The following is a 24,074-nucleotide window of genomic DNA, read 5'->3' as shown; positions in this document are numbered from 1 at the left end:
ATCGCAGAGAGCGCTTATTTCGTGTTTATCTATAGCCTGTCCTTCCTTTGCCTTTTGATTTTTCATTTTTCCTCCCAGAAAAGCCAGATTCTCTCAAAGGCACTGTGTCCTGGCCTGTGGTTTGTTATAGAAAACTCAGGAAATTGCTATCACGGATTTTCTTTTGTCAAAATGAGTTTGTAGGTTTCCACGGTATCTAGTTAGGAATGGTCGCTTTTCCTGAATTCTGAGGGGAGTTTGGCTCCTTTAATATATTTTTCTCTCTCCTTCCTGAGAATTAGGATTATTACCAGGTTAGAGCTACTGGACTTGGTGGAACAGCTCAAGAACAGGGGAGCTCACTTGATAAATATCATCCTCTTAAAAGCCTCTACCAAGTGACATTAGATGGGCCATTTGCAAATGTTTGCTTTGTTTGTCTTTGGGCCAAAATGAACTTTATTTAAACCTGCCACTTTAAACCAAAGTTGGTTTGGTTGGTTTGGTTGTTTCTAAACCAGAGATAAATTGTTGGCTTTCCAAAATAAACCATCAAGGGAGAAATTTGTTTTGTTTATATCTTTGTTTGTTTAAAAAAATGTTTGCTTGTTAAATAATAAAGTTCTTTCCTCCCTCTCCTCAGGTGTACGTGGCTGCCTTCGCTGTCTCGGCATATGCGTCTAGCTACTTCCGAGCTGGGAGCAAGCCCTTTAATCCTGTTCTCGGAGAAACGTATGAGTGTATCCGTGAGGACAAAGGCTTCCAGTTTTTTTCAGAGCAGGTGGCTATCTACCCTTTTTGTTTGTTGTGTACCCCTTTATATCAGCTTGCACTGAAGGAGTCACTCACGCCTTCCATTACATGTGCTTTTGAAATATTTATTGTCCGCCTTTCACAGGCTTTAAAGCAACCGAGATAATTACAGTGCATTTACACATAAAGAGAAAGAACGATTTCCCTTCCACTGAAACCTGACCACCCCCGTGAGCAGGAAGGCACTTGGGAGGCAGAGCCTGCCTTTGACAGCAGGCATCAACAGTGCCCTCTGTGGAAAGCCATAGGGAGACAGATTTTCAAAGGGTGAAGCATTTGCCGAAACTGATCTAAAGGTTTAAAGTGTGCACCCTTACTCATTGACCTTGTCCTTCTGGGGTATGAACATCACTATGGAAATGGGTAGCACCAAAAAAAGACATCATTCTTGATTTTAAGAGGAATCATTCATTCATGTATTTATTCATTCAATCAATAACTATTTCTTGAGCGTGTAAAGCCTACCCAGCATTGTTCCAGGTCCGGGGAGATGGCAGTGGGATGGGGGCTGGGGGCCGGCAATGCCTGTTTTCATCTCGTGGGTGGACATCCTTTATACTGATGTAGCCTGCATTCCTTGAAGTTTGTTGAGACTTACCCACGTAAGCATTAGCAGATAACAATATTCGAGAAGAAAGAGCAGGGTCTCTGGGGTCAGCCTAGGTTCAAATCTCAACTCTGACTCTCACCAGGTTTGTAACCCTGGGCAAGTCGCTTAACCTCTCTGTGCCTCAGTTTCCTCTTTAAAGCGGAAATAATGACAGTGGTTACAGACCTCAGATGTGATGACTAAAGGAGATACTCTCGACCACGGGCTCGGGATGATGTCGTACGTGGAGGATGAAGTGTGATAAGAGTGTTTGTGGTCGTGATTGATACGTGACACCATGGTTTGGAATAGTGGGATACTGGAACATCCTGAGTGTCTGTCCGTAAGGAATTGTTGAGCTGAAATAGGATGTCCTAATACTGAAAATAAAAAAGACCCCTCTCACCTCTCGTTAAGACAACAATCCAACACGTCCACCCTCCACATATCCCTAAATGTCAGCCTGGGAGCATTAAACACATTTGCTCAGTACATTTCTCTCCTCCCAGTTCTTGGAAAACTGAGGGAAAATGGGTGGGATGCTAGCATGTTGTTTTCCTTCCTGTTACCTTGCTGCCCTCTTTGTCAAAGGATTTGCATCCTACAGGTAGAAGTGGAAAGGCCTGTAGCTGAGGGACTTAGGAGGCTGGTGCTGGTCTTCATTGTCGAGGACAAGCAGTGTTCTCCAAGACTCAAAGGCAAAGGAATATACCACAGTCCCAAAGCACATTTTTAGTAGGTTTCCAGTTAGAAGCTAAAACAAATTAAATACGGATATCGAGGAAGTGAGAGTTAAATCGGTAGTTAAAAGGAAAAGATAATTCGATTCAAATTCAACTGGGTTATTTAAATACCAAAGCTAAAATGGAATGGGAATAAATGAAAATATGATTTGGTTACCATGGCATTATATGCACTCATGTGAGGAAATAGCGGCCCGAAATAGCCCAGACTACAGCAGACAGTCAGGACAGGATGAATGGTGTAAGGAAAGAGTAGTAACGTGGGCTTCGCATGAAGCTGAGCTTCCATCCCATGAGCCCCCGACGGGGCAGGGCCAAAATCAGGATCTGCTTGCGCACCTCCAATGGTGGCACGGAGTGAGAAAACAGAGCTGCTGGACATTTGTGCACAAAAACAGAAAGAGCATTACATAACCCAGTCTTTGGTTCCGTGAAATGGATCCCCAGGAAATAAGCAAGAAAGAGATCTGGTTATTGTTAGCAGTATAGGGTGTGTGGGTGTAACGGAGACCTCTTCTCCTACCCTAACCCCAGCACTTCTTCTGTGTGTGGCTTCGGATAAGCTACTTAAACTTTCTGAGCCTCAACAGCATCTTTCTCTCTAAAACAGGAATGATAATGCTGAACTCCTAGGCTGCCGTATGGCTCAGGCGAAGGGCTACACTGAGGTATAAAATAGTCCCACTGAAGACAGTGAACGTTCTGCACTTGGCTGTTGGCTCTCATCTTGAGGGCAACTTTTTGAAAGTGCTTTTTACTGCGGCATGTTAAAAATAGTAAATGAGGTGTATAATTCAAGGGGTTTGAAGCAGGCAGACTGTCCCTGGCGAGTCTCTAGCAGAAAGTCAGCCATGTGGGCTCACCAGTCCCCATCATGCTGGAGCCCCATCATCTGCCTGGAATTTAAGCCTTAGGGCCTCAGAGAGCTGGTTCTTTGAGGATACCCAGGAACGGAAGAGTCTCTCAAGGACAGAGTCGCCTTAGCTAAGCCTCTAAGAAACCCATCTATAAACTAGAACGCCCTTCTGTGCATTTGCTCTAAAGAGTAGGCCTGACCTGGGGACCTGCAGGTTTTGGTCACAAGACCAGGCATCCCTCCCCCGATACACAGATGACTTGGGAAACCAGAATTTCATCACCGGCTGAGCGTAGAATGAAAAGGAGAGGCGGCTGTTGAATTTGAGGTGCTCAGCTGCCCACGGCCCCAGGAGTGGTAGGGGTTTGGGGCAGGGCTGTCCGTTTCCTGGCCCCCGGGAGACACATCAGCTCAGCCTCCTGCGCTCCCTCTTCCAGCCTCGTTTATGCTGACCCGCTGACTCAGTGCGCGCGAAGACCATCTATGTCTAATTTCTTTGACTTAGACACAGTGACAGAGCACGCTGGGCTGCTTGGTGGGTTGCATGTTGATACCTGCCGGTGCGGCTCTTCCTGCTCCTGGCCCAGGAGATCTTCTGCCTTGAGGGAGACAGCACGTGGCTCCCAGCACACGTTACATGCAGGCGCTACACGTCGGCTTTCAGAGCTCGGGGCCTGCTTTGCCTTCTGGTACCGCTCTACAGCGAGTCGCGTGTACTGAACGACTAGTAAGCTGGGTAGGAGGACTCCCAAACTAGTACTGTTGGGTGGGAGTTTACTCTAACAAAGACGCTGATGGAACTCACTTACCCCAGTGAAAAGAAACTAGGGTAACTCGGCTCTTCTGTGGAGTTTTCGAGATTTGAAAAGCTCTATCTATCCTCTACTCCGAGCCTTTGGACGGTGTTGTTCTGTGGTTTGGGTGGGGATGTGGTTGTTCGAAGTGGTCAGTGGCTGAAGACACTGAAATAATTGCTTCTTCACAGAGTTTGGCTCCACACCAGCTTGCTCCTCTGTGTCGCCTCTCACCCCAAAGACCCCAAAATGCCCCATCAAAATGACTCACGCGGTCAGAAACCAGAGGAAGCACGTGGATGCTCAAATTTTCCTCAAAACAATGAACAGTTAGGTTCCGAGTCCTTTGTGCTTTTCACACTCACACAGACTCATTTGATTTTCAAAATACCCGCTGTGTGGCAGGTAAGGTGTGGATGAGTCAAAGGCAGGGAAACTGAGGCCTGGAGCATTCACCTCTCCCGGTGCTCACTGTTTCCCTGCAGTGGCCTCCCTCCCTCACCTGTCTCGGGGTCTCTCGTAGGTGTAGTTACTGTGCTCTGAGCTGCCGGGGTCATTGGCTTCTGGTGAGAAAAAAGCGCTCCGTGCTGATCAGACTCTGGAACTTGGCCTGCCCTTGTCACTTAGACCAAACGCAGGTAGGACTTTGTGCCCAGCTCCCATTGTGCTCTGGGGCGTGGCCTTTGTGAATAAGCAACATTCGGGAGTAAATCATAAACATTCCTGTCCTGCGTTCCACCCTCCGGCTGTACCACCTTCTCCAGGGAGGACTTTGATGTGCCAAGAACTGTGATTCAGCCTTGGCCGTCTAAATAAGCTCGGAAAAGGGGGAATTCAGACAGGACTTCCTTTTTCTCCTCAGGGATCAAGCGTCCTACCGATAGGTTCTTCCTGACTTGTTCTCCTGCCACCTGGCAGACAGCTAAGCAGCTGGCTTGGAGCATCACCAGAGACGGGGTTCAGATGAGACTGGTTCAGAAAACTGCTTTCAGTTAGCGTTGCTTCTGTTTGTAGACCTTTGGGAAAGGTCTGGTATCTAAAAGCTGTGCCGTTAAGCTATTCTAAAAGATCATTCCTGATGATCTGGAACTTCAGTTTTCGGATGACTGTTGGGGCCATTCTAACCATTTACTCCCCCTGGATCCCCTCCCCCAGCCACGTGCTGTTTAGAGTTTAGGACTGAAAAGTTAAATGGAGTTCTTGGCAGTCACTAACCCATAAAAGACTCAAATGAAGTCTTTTTTTCCCTTTGCTCCCTGGCCTCAGCCCTCCTTGCTTTTCTGTTACTCATCACGAGAACTATGAACATACATTCTTGGACGGACTTATAAATACCATGCTTATCACTTCTCTCCCTGCGTGCTCACTCACAATAAAATAGCTCTGTAATCTATTAGCAGGCAGAGTTTGTCACTACTGATTAAAGTGGCATCTTATTTAAAGGGGTTTTCAGAAGGGAGATTCAGGCTGTTCAAAGAGAACTAACGATGGATCAAATCCAAGACTGCTAAACCAGTGCTCTCCACTTCTGGGTTAAGTTATCATTTAATGTGTGTTTTGTTTCTGCTTTTGAAAAGAAGCCATAGGCTTGTCAAACAAAGTGATGAACACTGAACATGCAGGAAGGGAAAATAATTGGCAACTGCCTTCTCCCCCAAAAATCAAGCCAGCAACCTTGGCATCATCCTTAATAGCATTTTCTTAGAATCCATATCCTATTGATCAGCAAATCCTGGGGTCTTCCTTCAGAAGCCTTCCTTCCACAGCCAGCCATTTTCACTGGCTTCCCCACTGGTGTTGGCCTCCAAGCCCAAGCCAGGGTAATCAATGACGAGGATCATTGCAGTAGACTCATTAGCTGGTCTCTTGTTTCCACAGCCAGTTTCTCATCCAACAGCCAGAGGGATTGCTTCAAAACAGGAGCAACACTTGCTCAACACCCTCCAATGATTTCCCCTGTCACTTGGAATAAAATCCAAAGTCCTGGCCATGGCCCCACAAAGCCCTCTCCCCTCCTCCCCAAGATATTAGTCCCGGAGAGGATACCTCTCCCACCTCTGCTCATTCAGTGTCAGCCGCACTGGCTTTCTGCCTCTCTTAAAACATAGAGTGTCAGCTAGCCCTGAACAGTGCTCGCGTCCTCTCCCTCTGTTGGCTTCTCCCGGTTTTGCACATTGTGCACTTCCTTATTTCTCCTAGCCCCAGACGATTCCGTGGTAGAGAGTCCTGCCCCTACTGCCCTGTCTGGAATAGCACTCCCACTTACCATCCTCCCTACTGACAAATTTCTTTATCTATGTTATCTATTTCTTTATTTCCTTATCTATCTCGCCCACTTATGCTCCAGAATGCTTTCTATCCCCAGGGATTAGGACAGCGAGGGACACATCAGAGGCAGGCACCTGAACACTCAGGCACCTGCCTGATTTCTCACCTGGCATTCGTCCTCCCTTCTACAAGCTGTCCTTCGGGGTTGGAGGCGAGCCAGGGACTAGGTAGACTCTATAGTTAGGTCTTTGGGAAGCTGCAGAAGTGATGTATTTAAGGGAGACTCTTCTAAATCTGAAAAAGATATACTCACAAATACGCAAATATTAAAATATACTCTTTCCCCATCTGGTTCTCCCCATACCACTCACCTCTTATATAAAGTACATTTAAAACATAAATTAAAAATGTTAGGTCAGGGTAAGAAATTCTTGAGAGATACAAATAAATGACAGGAATTCTCAACTAGTTGGGGAACTTGCTGACTTTGGGCTTGTAGAAAGAAAGCTACATAAAAATTCCTGAACAGTAAGGACCATATATACTAAATTCCCGAATGTTTAGGGATCTTTACCAGTTAGAGATTGCTCTGATTTGGGATGGAGAGGAGGAAGCAGAGAGGGATGCTAGAAACCCATCTAAACTGGATTTACCCTGTAAGCTGACAGACGCTGTCTCCTTCAGGGCTGGGTCAGTTCAGACTCAAAATCAAATAACTTTCTGAGTTACATCTGGGTTAAGATGTAACGGAATAGAAACTCAACCAAATCCAACACTAAGGTTATATTGTGCTCGTCATTCTCTGTTCCAGTAGATTTTAGAAAGATTGCCACTAACAAAAATTAAATGATGAGCTTTGAATTACCCCCTTTCAATGGGCCTTCAAGTTAGTCAAAGCCTCAGTATAATCTTTTCCCAATTGGCTGACATCCACTGGTGCTGGGATTTGAAGAGGCACTGAGAATTAGATTTAGAGCGTTTTGAAGTCAGAGGGACCCTCAGACCTCATTTTACCATGACATAAATGAGACTCAGAGAAATTGGAAGTTCAGACTCAGAAGATTCTTTGTCTAAATATCCATGCGATGGGATCTTAACAGTGTGTGGAGGCTTTGGGGAGGACCAGAGCCCAGCTTTGAAAGCGGCCATAGAGAGACAGCTGGGACATAAAGGAAAACACTGGATTCGAAATCAGAGGACCTAGATTTAAAGCCACCCCCAATTAACCATGTAGCACTGGAGAGGTTCTTTGTTTCCTAATGTATAAAATAAGACCAATGAAGACATGAGGTCAAGGTCACCATGATGACTAAATGGAAATACTACTCTTGAAAAATGGCTAAATTTTAGTCCCTGCCCACTTCATACCAGCACAAGATCCTATAATTTTATGTGTCATCTTTTTGTTTGCAAAACCAGTGGTATGAGCCTTGTTTTATAGATGAGGTAGCTCAGGCCCAGAGACTTAAAAACTTGCTCAAGGCCCTTCAGCCATTAGATGACGTTGCTGAGTTAAGACCTGCATCTCTGGGGCTCCAGAAGCCCTCCCTCATTCCCTGATGCTAGTGTGGCACATGGTACATGCTCCAGAAATGTTTCATGAATAAATACCTGTTGTGAGAAAATATATCCATGAAAAAATCAGACCTCACTTCAATTTTCCTGGGAAGTTTTGTAAACTTCTTAAAAGCAATGTGCACCAAATGAATCACTCCCAAAGGCCCTTTTAAGCCAGAAAAAAAATAAGCAAAATCATTGATATTTGACCATTGAGATTTATTCGTTCAGAAAACAGATTTTGAACCCACATAAAGGTCTTCTGCTTTATGCACTGATTCATGTGTCTGACACAATAGTTTTAAAAGGTCAAAGTTGAATTTTTATGGGTATGTATAGATTTTATGGTATGATAGGGCTTCTTTTATAGTTCATGTGGATAGTATATTTATCCCAGTTTTATGGGATTTAAAATTATTACAGAAGAGGTTTATAGTTTGTATATACTGTACTTTGCTTTGATGTTTGATTTTTGTAGCCAGGTTTGGCCACACCTATGAAATGCCACATTCTTAATCAATACTACAAACCCTGCATTTTTTACCACATTGTTTATGTAGGAATGACTATGATCTACTTTTAATTATCTACTTTAAAATATACCTACGTTCTGGGGGAAGAGGAACGTTCTGTAGCTCCTCACCTGCTGCACTGCGGAGTAGGTGGGGGGAGCAGAGGAAGAAATAGGGTGCAGGTTGTCTTCCGTGATTTAGTTTTATATGATCCCAAGGTGTAGTAGTTAACTCCACTATTTGCACTGAGAGCTGTTGGGGGAGGAAGGGGGAACAGGAATGCCTCATTTTGTGACATTAAATATCTCCAAGGAGTCCAATGACAAAAAGACAATGAAGGCCAGAAGAAGACTTAGACTTCTAAACCCTGCTAAAAGTGAATATTGCCCTAAAAAATCCCATAGGGGGTACCTGGGTGGCTCAGTTGTTAAGCACCTGCCTTTGGCTCAGGTCATGATCCTGGGGTCCTGGATCCCCACTTTGGGGCTCAGGCCTGTTGCTCCCTCACCTTCTGCCTGCCGTTCTGCCTACTCGCACTCTCTCTCAATCTCTCTGTTGGGGGGAGGAAAAGTTTTTAAAAAAAGAAAGAAAGAAAGAAAGAAAATCCCATTGGCACAGAGAGTGGCTACATTTTTTTTTAAATTTTATTTATTTATTGGACAGACAGAGATCACAAGTAGGCAGAGAGGCAGGCAGAGAAAGAGGAGGAAGCAGACTCCCTGCTGAGCAGAGAGCTCAATGCGGGGCTCGATCCCAGGCCCCTGGGATCATGACCTGAGCCAAAGGCAGAGGCTTTAACCCACTGAGCCACCCAGGTGCCGAGAGGGGCTACATTCTTAAGAGGCCTGTGGGAATGAAAACCATCCAAGGGGTAGCAAATTTGCATCTCCAGCCTCCTATCAGATCTGGCATTTATGTGCCTTGAGACCTGAAAGATACATGGACTATGGAAATCTTTGTCTCTACTTTTCTTCGGGTCAAGTTGGTAAAGTTGAAATTCCGTCAGTTACATGTGCGTGCGGAACGACTCTAGACTAGCCTATCCTATCCCAGAGTTCTCCGCCAAAGGGACAGGCTCATACAAGTGGTTTTCAGACCCTGTTCCTCATTACAGCTGAGGGTGCAGGGCAAGGCGAGTGACTGGAGATGGGTCACCTCCCCACTGAAAACCGCTGATGTAAACCTAAAGGGCTGACGTTTACGGCTGTTTCTTTCCTGTCGGTGTGTTTGGGAAACACTGCTGAATTTTTCTGATGTTGGTCTCTTGGGTAATATACAGACGTTAGGCTGGATGCTCTAAATGTAAGATACTTGCTAAGAAGCAGCTAAGTCAGAGAAACTTTGAAACGCTGCTGACAGTATTTGTCTGGTTTCACTGGTCCTGAACTGTAATTGTAATATGCACACCGCTCACTTGCCTTGAGTTACTAAGGAAACGAGGAAACCCAGCTCGGGAGCTGGGTTTTCTCTTTAACTTCTTCATTAGTGAACAGCACAGAAGCAATGACCTCAGTGACAAAACCCAGAGAAATGTGCAGCAGTCTCCATTGTGGGGAATTCTCTTTCCTGGAACAGAATTACATATTTACTCAAGATTTTTTTTATCTTGACAGAAAATGAATTAGATGTTTTCCTTAGCAGTTGACTAACATTTCTTCAATAATTGCTTGGATCTTTTATATAGAAACATTATTCTTGGGGCGTCTGGGTGGCTCAGTTGGTTAGGTGACTGCCTTCAGCTCAACTCATGATCCTGGAGTCTGAGGATCAAGTGCTGCATCAGGCTCCCTGCTGAGCAGGGAGTCTGCTTCTCCTTTGGCCTCTACCCCCACACCATGCGCTCTCTCTCTCTCTCTCTCTCTCTCAAATAAATAAATAAAATTTTAAAAAATAAACATTATTCTTTTAAAAATTTTCTTGAACCAGTCTTTTTTTTTTTAATGATTTTATTTATTTGTTTGAGAGAGACCCTGCTTTTGTTCTTACATCTTTCAAAATGTGTCTCTATACCCAACATTTACCTCTTGACTGTTTTCCCTGTACTTTGGGAGGCTTCCATGCACCTGATTTCTTCTCAGTCCTCAGCAAGATGAGCAAATTGGGGCTGGCTGTATGAGGAGCGCCCTCTTGAGGACCGATTTGTTGAAGGAAAACTGAAGTTTTCATTCACTTAGACACTGTACGCTCTGTCACCTCTCAGGGCAAGGGTGAAGGAATGGATTTCATGAGACACAGAAGTGAACTAATTTTTTGTTTTCTGGCCTTTGTTTCCATCAGGTCAGCCACCATCCACCTATCTCTGCATGTCACGCTGAGTCTGGAAATTTTGTTTTCTGGCAAGGTAATGTGCTCATATATTTGGCCTGCACCGCTTTTTGTAATGTTCTAGAGCTATTTTATTCAAGAACTACTGAAGGTGCTTAAGAATATGACAGGTAGGCCCCGGACTTGGGCCTTATTGTATGGATCTACACCACTTGGCATTCTTGCCTGTCACCCCTGAACAATTACCAATACCTGTCTACTTCATAATTAAGGATTCAGGAAGATAATCTGGTTTTTCCCTTAAAAAAAAAATTCTCCATCTGTGTCTGGGCCACCACCACTTATTTCTGTAACTTTTTCTCTAATTCCACAGCAGCTTGAAATGCCTTGTGTATTCAAGAGACACTAAATATTTATAGGTATTTATCAGAGTCTAGACAACAGGGTTCATCTTGCTTTTGAAAAGTTTTGATTTTATTTCTAAACAGTACATTTTAGATTGCTGACTTTTTTTTAGTTTGGCAGTTGTCTCCATTTTTATTTTGGATTTGGGAGGAGGGTGAATTGTTCTGAAGAATAAGTAAGACTGCAAATATTTTCTAAATAGATTAATTAATTTTGTTAACATATATTTATTCAAAGGGCAAGGAAAATTTGAGCATCCTGGTTTTTCAAACAGTGAGAACACACATCAAACTTTAAAGCATTTTTCTCTGTCAACACTGATGACACTTGATTTACTCCTTTGCCATTAAAAAAAACTCCTTCCTCCACCCGAGTCCCCAGCCAACCAGTTTCTTTCTCTGGAGACAATATTACCAGTTTAGGGTACAAGTACTATAGTACTTTTTCTGAATCTTCTAAACTATTAAAGTTTAGAAGTGAAGCTTGATTAGAAACAGCTCTAACTTTCACTGATACCCTCTGGGAATAATTCTTATAATATCTCTAAACTTCTAATTGCTAAATGTCTTTGACCCTGTAAGCCCTTTATTATTATTTTTAAGTTACAAATAATATGGATTTCCTCCAATTGGTTTCTGTGTGCTCCTTACCTTACATGACAGTTTTCTCCTTAGCCCTCTTCTTTTCTTCCTCATCAGCCTTTTCCTGGGCAATCTCACCTATTCTCATAGGCTCACAACTCCCAAATTTGGCTTTTTAAACCATTCTGACCTTTCTCTACCTTTTAACCAGGTTGTTTAGGCCATTTACATTTATTATCATTATTGATGTAGATGGATTTAAATGTGGCCTCTTAGTATTTGTCGTGTGTTTTATCTGTTCTTTGCTCCCCTTTTTTTCCTGCCTTCTTTTGAACTGAGTACTTTCTATGAGTCCATCATATTTCCTTTGTAGACTTCTTAGCTATACCTTTTTGTTTCATTTTTTAGTTATTACTTTAAGCTTTATATTATATATATTTAATATGTCATAAGTCTATCTTCAAGTAATAATATGCCACTTACATATAAGAAACTTACACATATACTTACTTACTTACACATGTACTTCCATTTCCCCTCTCTTAACATTTGTAACTATTGCAGAAGTAATGTTTATTTATGTATGTTATAAACCCCACAATACATCATTACTGTTTTTGCTTTAAACAACAGTTTTCAGGTGCCTGGGTGGCTCAGTGGGTTGAGCCTCTGCCTTGGCCTCAGGTCATGATCTCAGGTCCTGGGATCGAGCCCAGCTTCCCCCTCTCTCTCTGCCTGCCTCTCTGCCTACTTGTGATCTCTTTCTCTGTCAAATAAATAAATAAGATCTTTAAAAAAACAAAAAAAAAAACAATAATTATCTTTTTTGGGGGGTAACAACTTATCAAGATGTAATTTGTATATTATACAATTCACTTAATTAAATGATATATATAATTCAGTGATTTTTAATATATTCACAAGATTTTCCAATTATCATGACAATCAATTTAAGAACATTTTTATCACTCCAGAGGTGCCTAGGTGGCTCAATCAGTTGATCATCTGGCTCTTGATTTTGGCTCATATCATGATGTCAGGGTCATGGGATTGAGCCCTGTGTTGGGCTCTTATGTTCAGTATGGGATATGTTGAGATTCTCTCTCATCCTCTCCCTCTGCCCCTGCCCCTGTTTGAGCTCTATTAATAAATGAATGAATGAACAAATGAATGAATGAAATTCTAAAAAAAGAGAACATTTTCATCACTCAAAAAAAAAAAAAACAAAAAACAAAAAAAACAAAAACCCATCCTTTAGCCAATACCTATTCCCGCCACAAATTCCAATTTCCATCGGCCTCTTCCATCCTTAGGCAACCCCTTACCTACTTTCTATCTCTATAGATTTGCCTATTCTGGATATTTTATGTAAGTGAAATCATATATATGTGGCTAGGGGCTGCCTGGTCCCAGCCCTATCCCTCTCCTGGTTCATGGCCATGGTCCCCTACTGGCCTCCCTACTTTCACCTTGGCTCCCCCATGATCTGTGTATTGTCATACAGCAGTCTGTGGGATCACCTGTCTATGCCACACTTTTTCTATCCTTTTTTAAAATTCTATTTCTATTCTAGTCTCTCAATTTTAAAGATATTTATTTGAGAGAAATTGAGAGAGGGAGCAATCATGAGCAGGGGGGAGAAGCATGATCCCTGCTGAGCAGGGAGCCCAATGCGGGACTCGATCCCAGGACCCCAAGATCATGACCTGAGCCAAAGGCAGACAAGCTTAACTGACTGAGCCATGCTCTATTCTATTCTTCTTCTGTTTTTCTCCTTGTTGGTGCCACCATTTATGCAAGTGAGACAGATATGAAATCACCTACAAATTCTCCCTGTTGTTCAGAATCTGCATCTAATTTGCCAACTATTTCTGTTTCTACTTCTTTCAGGTTTTGGGATCATTCCCTTCTACTCTGTCCACTACTGTGTTAGTTCACTTCACCCTCACTTCCCTCTTGACCAATTACAGCAGCCTTGTAACTTGTCACCTTCCTTCTCATCTCTTATGCTACTGGTCCACTAACTGTATTTCTCCCAATTGTCTTTGCAAAGTTCATATATAATCGCATGCATTTTCTTTTTTTTTTTTTTTAAAGATTTTATTTATTTATTTGACAGAGGGAGAAAGATCACAAGCAGGCAGAGAGGCAGGCAGAGAGAGAGGGGGAAGCAGGCTCCCTGCTGAGCAGAGAGCCCGATGCGGGGCTCCATCCCAGGACCCTGCGACCATGACCTGAGCCGAAGGCAGAGGCTTAATCCACTGAGCCACCCAGGCGCCCCTCGCATGCATTTTCTGTCTAAAGAAATATCTTATTTCCCCCAAGGCATACATACCAAACTTCTTTGCCTGGCTTCTAGAGTCCATTGTTCTTGTGCTCAATCTGTCTCTCTGCTCTTCTTTCTAAACAATCCAAGACCCAAAGGACAGAAGCACACCCTCTTCTTTTACACCTCTCTCTCTCTTTGGACAAGCTGTCTTCTGCCTTCTGTCACTTTTTCTCTGCCTGGTGAACTCCTGCTTATTCTTCAAAGCCTGATCTAAGTTGCCCCTTCTGATGCTTTCCCCAAGAGTGTTGGTCATTCCTGCTTCTCTGGCTCCGTTTCATCATACAACGTACCTAGCTATAGCCTGTGCTTCTCTGTTTGAGCATTACTTGTTTTCACTTTTGTCTGCCTTTCATACCATGAGTTCTTCTAAGAGAGGGACTTCATCTATAATTTTACTTTTCCTGATTCTGTCCCAGATACTCACTTGGTACTTGTATTGAATGAAATGTTATCCTATAATGTAATGGACTTTATTATGGAGAGACTGTTCTATATAGTGTTTATTTACCCAGTCCAAGAATTCTTTGATCTGTGTAGCTTTCCTGCTAGATATGCACTAATCGATATTTCTTTTCAGATGTGAGATGGAAAAACAAATTCTGGGGCAAATCCATGGAAATTGTTCCTATTGGCACAACCCACGTGACTCTGCCAGCGTAAGTTCTTCTGTGGTTGGGAACTGTGTGGAATTCAGGGCCAAGATACAGCTTTAGGAATGGGATTCCCGTTATACACCATGGTGTTGAGTATGTGTTTTTTTGTTTTGTTTAGTTTAGTTTTGTTTTGTTTTATTTACTTAGAGAGAGATCTTGAAAGGGGAGAGGGTCAGAGGGAGAAGAAGATTCCCTGCTGAGCAGGGAGCCCGATGTGGGACTCGATCCTGAGACTCCAGGATCATGACCTGAGCCGAAGGCAGTCGCTCAACCAACTCAGCCACCCAGGCGCCCCTTGTTTTTTTTTTCTTTTAATTGGTTTGACAATAAGTTGAAATGTAGCTCATTTCGACAAGCTCACATTTTCTTTCCTTCCCGTGGGAATACTACCTAGAAACCAAAGTTCCCTGAACAGAAGCTTTTTAAAAACTTATTTTTACTTCCTAACAAAATTAGGGATGGTGGTTTTGCTTTAACATCATTGGCCTACCTCACTGTCAAAGTTCTTTTTAAGAAGAACATCTTGATTCTACAGGGATTACTGACCCTCATTTATAAAGCAAAGTGGCTGCAAGGGTGGCTTCCGGGTTGGGGCCCAACAGGACTCGGATGCTCACTTACCAGTTGCAAATCCTTGGGCAGGTTCCTTAACCTTCCTGAGCACTCGTTCCCTCATCTACAAAACAGGACCATCTACTCTGTAGGACTGTTGTGAAGATTAAACAGACGATATCTGTAAAGCACTGAAGAAAGTCCTTGGCACAGAGTCTATGCTGTGTTAAGTGTTTGGTCTTATTACCATTATCCTCATAACTGGTCTATGACTCTGAAAATAGTACCTGAATACTTTCTCATCATAAAAAGGTATAAGATACATGTATATTAAGATTTATATGTAAGATAGTTATGTCTCTCTGCATAGACTGTATACATACACATACATGTGTGTATGTGTGTGTGTATATATATATATGCATATGCATGTGTGTGTGTGGAAAGAGAGAGGAGATTGTGAGATCCCCACACCTTCCCCATTGCCTCTTCCCATCTCTAGTCTGATGACTTAGACAAGTCACCTCTGGCTCTCAGTTTTCTCCTCTGTCAAAGGAGAGAGTAGGTTTTTCTAGGAGATCACCAGCTTCTAGTGAAGTCCCTGGCAGCTTCCACAGTGCCCAGCTCTGCCCGCCGTGGCCCTCTGTGGCCTGCATGTCTGAGAGCGGAGGCTCAGGATGCCCAGCACAGCTTAGGTCCTCAGTCAGTGTTGGTTCTATAGATGAAAGAATGAGTAATTCATCCTGGGACTTTATTTTTTTTAATAGCAATATTTGTTTGCATTTGCTGCTGGCTCTTCTGGGAATTGTTAAGGTCACTGTTGCCTCTTTTTTAGCTTCGGAGATCATTTTGAGTGGAACAAGGTGACCTCTTGCATCCATAACATCTTAAGTGGCCAGAGATGGATCGAGCACTACGGAGAGATTGTCATCAAGAACCTGAATGATGACTCCTGCCACTGCAAAGTGAATTTTATCAAGGTAACCCAGGTGGCCTTGTGAGGTTGACCCTGGAAAGGCCTTGGCAGAGCTGGGGCCTGAGGGCACAGGAAATCTCAGGGAACTTTCCACCTTCACCTTTGTGCCATCGGGCAAGCAATGCCAGGGGCTCCCCGGTGTCCCCCCTCCCAACCTCTCTCACCTCTATCAGGGCCATGGCCCCTCTGGCCTCCCTTCTTCTACTCATACTTCCTCATGGTCTGTCCTCAAGGCAGTGGCCAGAGGGTCACTTTTAAAACATAAACTCATCGTGTTACAGTATGGATGAACCTTGAAGACTTTATGCTCCATGTAATGAACCAGACATACAAGGACAGATACTGTGTGACCCCACCTGTGAGGTACCTAGAACAATCACTCGTAGAGAAAAAAAATAGAATGGTGATTCCAGGGCCTGGGGGGCTGGAGAATGAGAGTTAGTATTTAATGGACACACAGTTTCAGTTTGGGAAGGTTTTGGAAATATATAATAATGATGATTGCACAACATTGTGAATGAATGTGCTGAATGTCACTGAATTGTATGCTTAGAGATGGTTAAAGTGGTACATTTTGTTATGCATATTTTACTAGGATTTAGAAAAAGAATGTCATGCTGTATATCACAAGAATTCCCCCCCAACTTCCATCTTTCCCAGTATAAAAGCCTGCCTCCTGACATTGGCCTCCAAGGCCCTGTGTGGTATGCACTGCCCCCTCATCCCGATGTTCACCCACATGCACACACATGCACACCTGCACGTATACACACATGTGAACACACACCTACACGTGGTTCTGTGTCTGCACGTGCGTGCACGCGTACACCCACTCCTTTCTCTCCAGTCTCAGCTCCCACCATGCTCCCTGACCACACTGGCATTTCTCTCTCCACCTTCTTTTCCTCAGGCCCCTCTCCCCAGACCCTTACATCATCAGCCCAGCCTTGTTAGTCACTTTCTGTCATATCCCCTTTTCTTACAAGTGTTGACTCCCGCCCATAGTTAACTTGCTCACTGTTGGTTTACTTAGGTATTTTCATTTTCAGTCCCAGCACCCTCCTCACCGCCCCTGACTCCGGAAAAGCAAAAGCCTGAGCTAATCTTGCTCACTGCTGTGGGCTGATGTCTGGAAAGCCTCATGAACATTCATAGGGTACATGAACAGATTGGCCAAAGGCAAAAGCAAGGAATAGTCTGCTTACCTTTGCAAGTGCTTTGATTTCCTTAGATTCCTCTTGCCCTTAAAAATTTCATGGGTTTAAAATGGTCTTAAAGGAATATTTGCATTGAATTAAGATGAAAATCCTAAGCAGAGAGATGAGGCTCTAACTGTGGAATTTCACGCAGTACCTCTCGGCACCACTTGGAGCTGCTGGGGGACTCCATGGAGAGCTGGGTTGGGGTCTTTCTTATATCCTAAAATTCAGACCAGGATGTAGACAGAGAAAAAGCTAATGATGTTTGGGGTAAAGTAAAAATGAAGCTGCCTCAAAAACTTCACGTAGGCTCTCTGCAAAAAGAAGCAAACGGTGATCTGGGCTAGGGCTCTACGCCCCTGTTCCAGGTGAGGGCCGTGGCTTCTCAGCAGCTCCACCAAGGAAATGGGCTCGAGTTCCATTTCCACCATCCACTTGGTACTCACACACTCAGGGCCAGAGAATCCATTTCTGTGGCTATGAGAGAAGAGGGAATTAGAATACTGGACGTGACTCTGGTGTTGGAAGAGAATCTGAAAACAGATGCAGCCTTCCCAGTGGAGCGTGAGCGCCTTCCCCTGTGGCGTCCCACCGTATTGCCAGCATTGGATTTGTCAGGGGCAGCTGTAACAGAAAATCCGACTCCCACTTCAGAATACACTTAAGAGCCTAGACAGTGTTTGTTTCCCTTTTCCTCCATGTTTACGTGAGTGAGACCTCAGGTTAATGCTTCTGATGTAGCTCGGTCATGCTGCTGTCCTCTGGCCTTCCTCCCGTCTTCCCCATAAGACACAGCATGGGGAAACCAGACCACCAGAATATGACCCCAAAATGCCGCTCAGTTTTACTGGTTTTTTAACTACGGATTCTGTTTGGGATGAAAATAGCACTAGGAGTTTTGATTTATGAGGTAATGCCTTCCATTCTTTCCTGGGGATTTTTTTAGGGCAGGTAACTGGGAGACTGGGGGGAAAAGTCAACTCTAGGGAGTTAGACCCCCCTCTGCTGGCCAGCTTGTGGTACTGTATGAAACCCACTGAGCTGCTCTCAGATCAGGACTGATCCACAGGGGAAATACGGGTCGCATCACGTTCCAGTGGATTGGATGAATGAATCTAGTTTGGGGGAGAAATGTTGGAGAAACAGAAAATGGGTTGCTTTACAAAGGAACCCCCTTTGTTGGTTTGCAAAAACTGTCCAGTTCCTGTTGAGAAAGAAGATATATGAGTTAATTTTGTCTTAAATTATAACAGAGCCATGGTGACGTCCACAGAACAGCTTCTCCAGACAAGCGGGCTTAGGAGCCAACTATATTACTTGGCTAATGTGTGAGCCCTGAGCCTTTCCTTCTGATGTTGTGTGTAGCAAAAGAAGAGAAAACCTGTATTTCTCACAATGTCGACTGTTGCGTCACAAACTATAAATAAAGGGTTAGATGTTAATTTTTATTAAGTAATTAAAAGTATGATTTTTTTTTTATAGCCAGAACCCAGAGCTAGCAAATTATATGCAATGTAGGGTCATTCCTATGCTTTTTTTCTCTGGACTTTTTTTTTTCTCTTAGTATCTGACATTAGTTGACTCCAAAGTACTAAATAAATAACTCTCATTGGAATCCTAGGCAAAATACTGGAGCACTAATGCCCGTGAAATTGAAGGCACAGTATTTGACAAGGATGGAAAAGTGGTGCATCGGCTGTTCGGGAAATGGCATGAAAGCATCTACTGTGGGGGATCATCCTCATCCACGTGTGTCTGGAGAGCAAGTCAGTACCCCAGCTAATCAGTCTCGGGCACGGGTTGGTGGGGAGGCACGGCCAGAGTTGCTGCAGACAGGCTGGCCTCCATGTCCACCGTCCCAAGTCTCCGGCCTGTACCTGCTTAAATGCTGTTCAAGCAACCAGCCCTTCATTCACTCCCCAGTCCTTTCTCAACCTCATCCCCATGCTTATCAACAACACCTCAGTTGGCCTGCTAGGTCCTGGTTCTTAATCCCACAACAAAGCCATTGTTAATCCATGGTCACTTTCTCAGAGGAAGTCTTCCAGGCTACGCACATCACTCTCGTGCCTATCCTGGGCACTGAGAAGGAATGTCAGTGAAGTACAAGAGGTCATCATAGAGTAAGAATGAGTAAAGAAAAAGCAGTTGCTAGACAAGAGTGACCTGGGGCTCCTATAAAAGTTAGGGGCCTCCCACATTCACCCATTTCCATTACCATCTCTGATCTCTCCTGTAATTCTAGAAAATACTGAGCCCTTGAAGTAGCTGTGGGGAGGGCTAGGGAAGCCAAACCTTCACAACATGTCCCCTAAAACATTTTAAAACTTTTGTCCATCTTCTAATCTGATAGGTATATTTCCAAGTGTTGACCATATTATAAACTATTGTTCTGAGATACCAAACCAACAGTTGTATGCTTTAGGCATACAACTAAAGACAAAAAAAAACATTCTAAGAGTAACTTAAACCATTAGGAGGTGTGCTATTACTTAACAAGTAAGGGATTGGATGGCCCCACAGTGGTTATACAGACAACTTACCTGTGTCAAAAGCACAGACCACTGACGACACATTCCTCTACTCCCAATATGGCAGTGATGTGTCCCCTGATGGGTGTAAAATATTTATCATGATTCAATATCATATCCCCATGTGACAGGTCACTAAGCAGGAGAGAAGCCAGAACAAAAGAGCTATCTTCTCTTGTAGCCTTTCAGTTTTCAGGAAACCTTTACTGGGATTCCCCAGCAAAGGAGTTACTAAGTGTTGTCAGCATCAAGTGGGTCCAAATCCATTCAGTCAAGGGCAACTGGGAAGGCAGAAGAGATTCAGATGGGCTTAGATTCACCCCCTAGGCAGGACACAGTGCCACACGAACAGATCAGTTTCCCATTAGCAAGTAAGAAAGGGAAATAACTGTAGGGTAAGCAACCAACAGTGTCATTTTCCCTGGATGGCAGCCATATATAGCATCCACTGTCACAGAGGTAGCCATGAAGCTGGCACGAATGGGCACTAGTGGCCACCTTCCTAGCTTTAGAAGTTCAGAGAGGCACTCACTGTCCTTTGCTTAAAGTATATTTCGGAGATGAGGGGCGCCTGGGTGGCTCAGTGGGTTAGGCAGCTGTCTTCGGCTCAGGTCGTGATCTCAAGGTCCTGGGATCGAGTCCCGCATCGGGCTCTCTGCTCAGCGGGGAGCCTTCTTCCCTCTCTCTCTCTGCCTGCCTCTCCATCTACTTGTGATTTCTCTCTGTCAAATAAATACATAAAATCTTAAAAAAAAAAGTATATTTCGGAAATTAGAACAACCTTCCTCTCTGGGATGTTAAAGCAGCGGCTGGACAGAGCACGTGGTGGGTGTGGGCTGTATGCTTGCTGTGGTTGCTCACTGACTTTGTATTTGTGCCTTGACCATGAGCATCTCTGGCCCATCTTCAAGAAGAACCACTGTCTTGACTCTGGTGGTTGGGCTGGATTTGTGAAGGCACAGTAGGAAGCTTTACTACTATTTTCATGACTAGGATGCACAGGACATTAGACTTAAAATTAGACAGAAAGGACTCCCAAGGCTTGAAAAACTGGGTTTGCAGAACAGTGCTTGGAAAGCTTTTGTATTTGTATGTGAGAGCAACTCCTGCTAAGACTAGAAGTGGACTTTATTAGCCTACATTTGATTTACCCAGTATATAAACTTGGTATTTTTTTTTAAAGATTTTATTTATTTATTTGACAGAGAGAGATCACAAGTAGGCAGAGAGGCAGGCATAAACTTGGTATTTTTAGCTTGATTTTTAGCTGGGATTTAAGTTAGGGCAATACACTTGGATATACACTTGCTATAATGAATACCACAGATCAGATGGTTTAAACAACAGAAAACAGATCTCTGGGAAATCAGAGATCAAAGTGCTAGCAAATTTGGGTTGTGGTGAGAGCTTCTTCTTGGCTTGCAGATGGCCGCCTGATCAGGGCTATACCCTTTGGACCTTATTTAACCTTAATTACTTTCTTGGGCTCCTTCTCCAAATATAGCCATACGAAGGGGTAGGGCTTCAACATATGAATTTTGAAAGGATACAAACGTTCAGCCCATGACACTGCCCCTGGGCCCCCCCAAACCTCATCTTTCTTACATGTCAAATATTCCATCTTAACAGCCCCCCAAATCTTAACTCATTCCAGCATCAACTCTAAAAGTCTAAAATCCAAATTCTTAACTAGATATTATCTAAATCAGGTACGGGTGAGACTTGAGGTCTAATTCTCCAGCCTCTCCAGCTCTGAACCCATGAAACAAAAATGTGCTTCCATATAATGACAGGACACCCATAGGATAGACATTCCCATTCCAAAAAGGAGAGATAGGAAAGAAGAAAGGGGCAATGGCTGCCGGGTAAGTCCCAAACCCAGTAAGAAAAATGCCATTAGATACTAAGACAGCAGATGATACTTTTTGGCTCGGTGCCCCACCCTCTGGATGCATGGGGGCAGTGGCTCTGCTCCCAAAGTCCCCAAGGCTCTGGGTGGTGGCAGCAAGGCAGGTCAGAACTTCTGCGGTAGCCCCGCCCTTTGAAAGGTGGAGGCAGCCTTCCCTCCTGGGCCTGTGTAGTCTGGACCTGTGGTGGGAAGGGCAGCTGAGATGTTCTCTGAATCACCTTTGCGTGTTCTTCCCTTTGCTTGAATGATAACACACATTTGCGGCTGGAGAGTGCGAGGGTCCCATTCTGTAGAATGCCAGGCGGCCAGCAGCCTTACTTCCTTCGGTCCCATATTCTCTGTGCCCTTCACCTCAGGCAGCATTTCTGTTGGTGTAATCCCATGTTTATTCCTGGCTTTTGCTGAACTAGATTTAAATTTAAATGTGTAAGATTTAGAGAGAAAAAGTTGGTAGAAAGAATGGCAGGCATGTAAGAAAAGAATAACCTTGACCGCTTGCTAGGGCTTCAACACTATTCTAGGAACTAGCCAGAGTTCCAGGAGGATTTGACATCTCTTAAATGAAAAATGGATTCTCCAGAATCAGAGTCTTGTTAGTCAGGAAAAAATGGACCCAGAGTTCTTTTTAACATGTTTATTTTTGTAAAATTATTTTTATAGCTTACACAGTATAAAAACTTCATGGCGTTACATAAATTCCCAATATGACCACACAAAAGAGGTCTTATCCTTGTAGGTAGAAGAAAACTTCTAGAGAAAAAGATTTATAGAGGAACATTCACCACCAGTTTGTTAGCCAGGATTTAGAGCTGAGAGAGAAAAATTATAGCTGGTCTGGGATGAAAAAGGGGCAGGAATTAAGATGTAATGTAGATGAAAGGCAACTTAGAGATGAATGATTTCTTTTTCTTTTAGATCCCATGCCAAAGGGCTACGAGCAATATTATGGCTTCACACAGTTTGCCCTGGAATTAAATGAAATGGATCCATTGTCAAAGTCTTTATTACCACCTACGGACACTCGATTTAGACCAGACCAAAGGTAAGCACTTTGTAAAAGATCTGTATCCCCAGAGATGTAAAACTCGTTGGGAAAAGTCTTGCTAACAACTCCCACCCCACCAGAGGCGCCCAAGAGAGACGAATGTCATCAGGAGTAGAGCCCAGGGGGCCTTGAAGCACTCAGGTCATGAAAGGAAGGGACTCAGGTCATTGCTTAGTAGAAGCTTATTTCAATTGATTGAAATCTCCAAACATGTGTTAATTTTTAAGAGTTCTATTGCACACAACAAGACAGAACTTACTGTATATCTGGAAGAGTAAGAAGCACCCAGCTCCCTTACCCCTCAGATTTTACTTATTTTGGCACATAAAAATCTAACTTCTGATCCTATGTTTGCTGGCAATATGCTGTGTAAACCTTCTTAGTCTCAGTTTCTTAATCTGTAAAATGGAAACTATTCTCTGTCCTTGGGCCTATTTAAGACTCAAGACCCAGAAAGGAAAAAAAAATTATATATTTGACTTTATTTTAGGGAAAAAAAATCCTTCTTCGTGGCAAAGTAAAAAAAAAAAAGTATACACACACATACACGTATATACACACATATACACACATATGTATATATGTTTAATATTTTATATATTTTTAATATTTTATATATGTGTATATATAATATAAATGTATATACATATATATATATACCAAGAATTAAATAGTTAAATGACAAACAGAAATGTGTATTTACAATTCATTTAATGAATTGGTTCCAGAAATCAAGATGAACTCATTAAAAAAATGGACATTGGTAAATGAACCGTTCACAAAACAGGAAAGGCAGCTCTCAAACATATGAATAGATGCTCAGTGTCACTGAAAGAAATGCATATTTTTAAAAACATGTTGACATATGAATTCATAACCTACCAGCTAGCAGAGATTCAACAGTCTGATGGGCTCCAAGGCTCCCACGAAAGGGCGTGGTGAGAAAGCAGGTGGGATGAGGGATGGGGATGAAAGGGACAAATTCCTTCTTATAGATATAATTTTTTGAACCTTGTATGTATCAGCAATTCCACAAAGAGTATCTTCTCTAACTATTGCAAAATACTTCTAGGCTTGGAGAGGGATCTTACAGGTAGGGAATCTCCAGTTCTAGACCCATCATTCTAGTAGTCATGATGACGGTGTTATCCTGGAACCTGCGTGTTTCCCCCCTTACTGCCCCAGGTTCCTGGAGGAAGGGAACATAGAAGAAGCTGAAATACAAAAGCAGAGGATCGAACAGCTGCAGAGAGAAAGGCGGCGGGTCTTAGAAGAAAACTGCGTGGAGCACCAGCCGCGGTTTTTCAGGTGTGCACGCCCAGCACGGGGGTCTTGGGCTCACAGGGACTGGTGACCCTAGAGGCTTCTATAGGAGGAAAGAGGACAAGAGTGTCCCCTCCCCAAATGTGAGCGTTCTTGGTGTCTTTCTTGCTCCAGAGGCCTAAAACCTCTCCTCTGGAACACGGAACGTGCAAGTGGTCTAATGCTCGGTTTGCAGAAGTTCCAGAAACACTCCAG

At 43.5% G+C, this 24,074-nt stretch overlaps 1 protein-coding gene across 5 annotated transcripts in view; it reads left to right on the top strand.

The window, feature by feature from the left end:
• Window positions 1-24,074, top strand: part of OSBPL3 (oxysterol binding protein like 3) — a 181,074-nt gene that overhangs the window by 149,874 nt on the left and 7,126 nt on the right. For all 5 annotated transcript variants that reach the window (XM_044246243.1, XM_044246242.1, XM_044246244.1 and 2 more), the window contains 7 exons: window positions 623-760; window positions 10,389-10,452; window positions 14,269-14,347; window positions 15,732-15,876; window positions 18,693-18,837; window positions 22,427-22,553; window positions 23,742-23,864. In XM_044246243.1, coding sequence (XP_044102178.1) covers window positions 623-760; window positions 10,389-10,452; window positions 14,269-14,347; window positions 15,732-15,876; window positions 18,693-18,837; window positions 22,427-22,553; window positions 23,742-23,864 — 821 coding nt within the window. The remainder of the gene's footprint in view (window positions 1-622; window positions 761-10,388; window positions 10,453-14,268; window positions 14,348-15,731; window positions 15,877-18,692; window positions 18,838-22,426; window positions 22,554-23,741; window positions 23,865-24,074) is intronic.

The sequence above is a fragment of the Neovison vison genome, chromosome 4, assembly GCF_020171115.1.
Source record: "Neovison vison isolate M4711 chromosome 4, ASM_NN_V1, whole genome shotgun sequence".
Classification (NCBI taxonomy): domain Eukaryota; kingdom Metazoa; phylum Chordata; class Mammalia; order Carnivora; family Mustelidae; genus Neogale; species Neogale vison.
The sequence above is the reverse complement of the archived record's forward strand: the minus strand, read 5'-3'. Positions and strand labels throughout refer to the sequence as shown.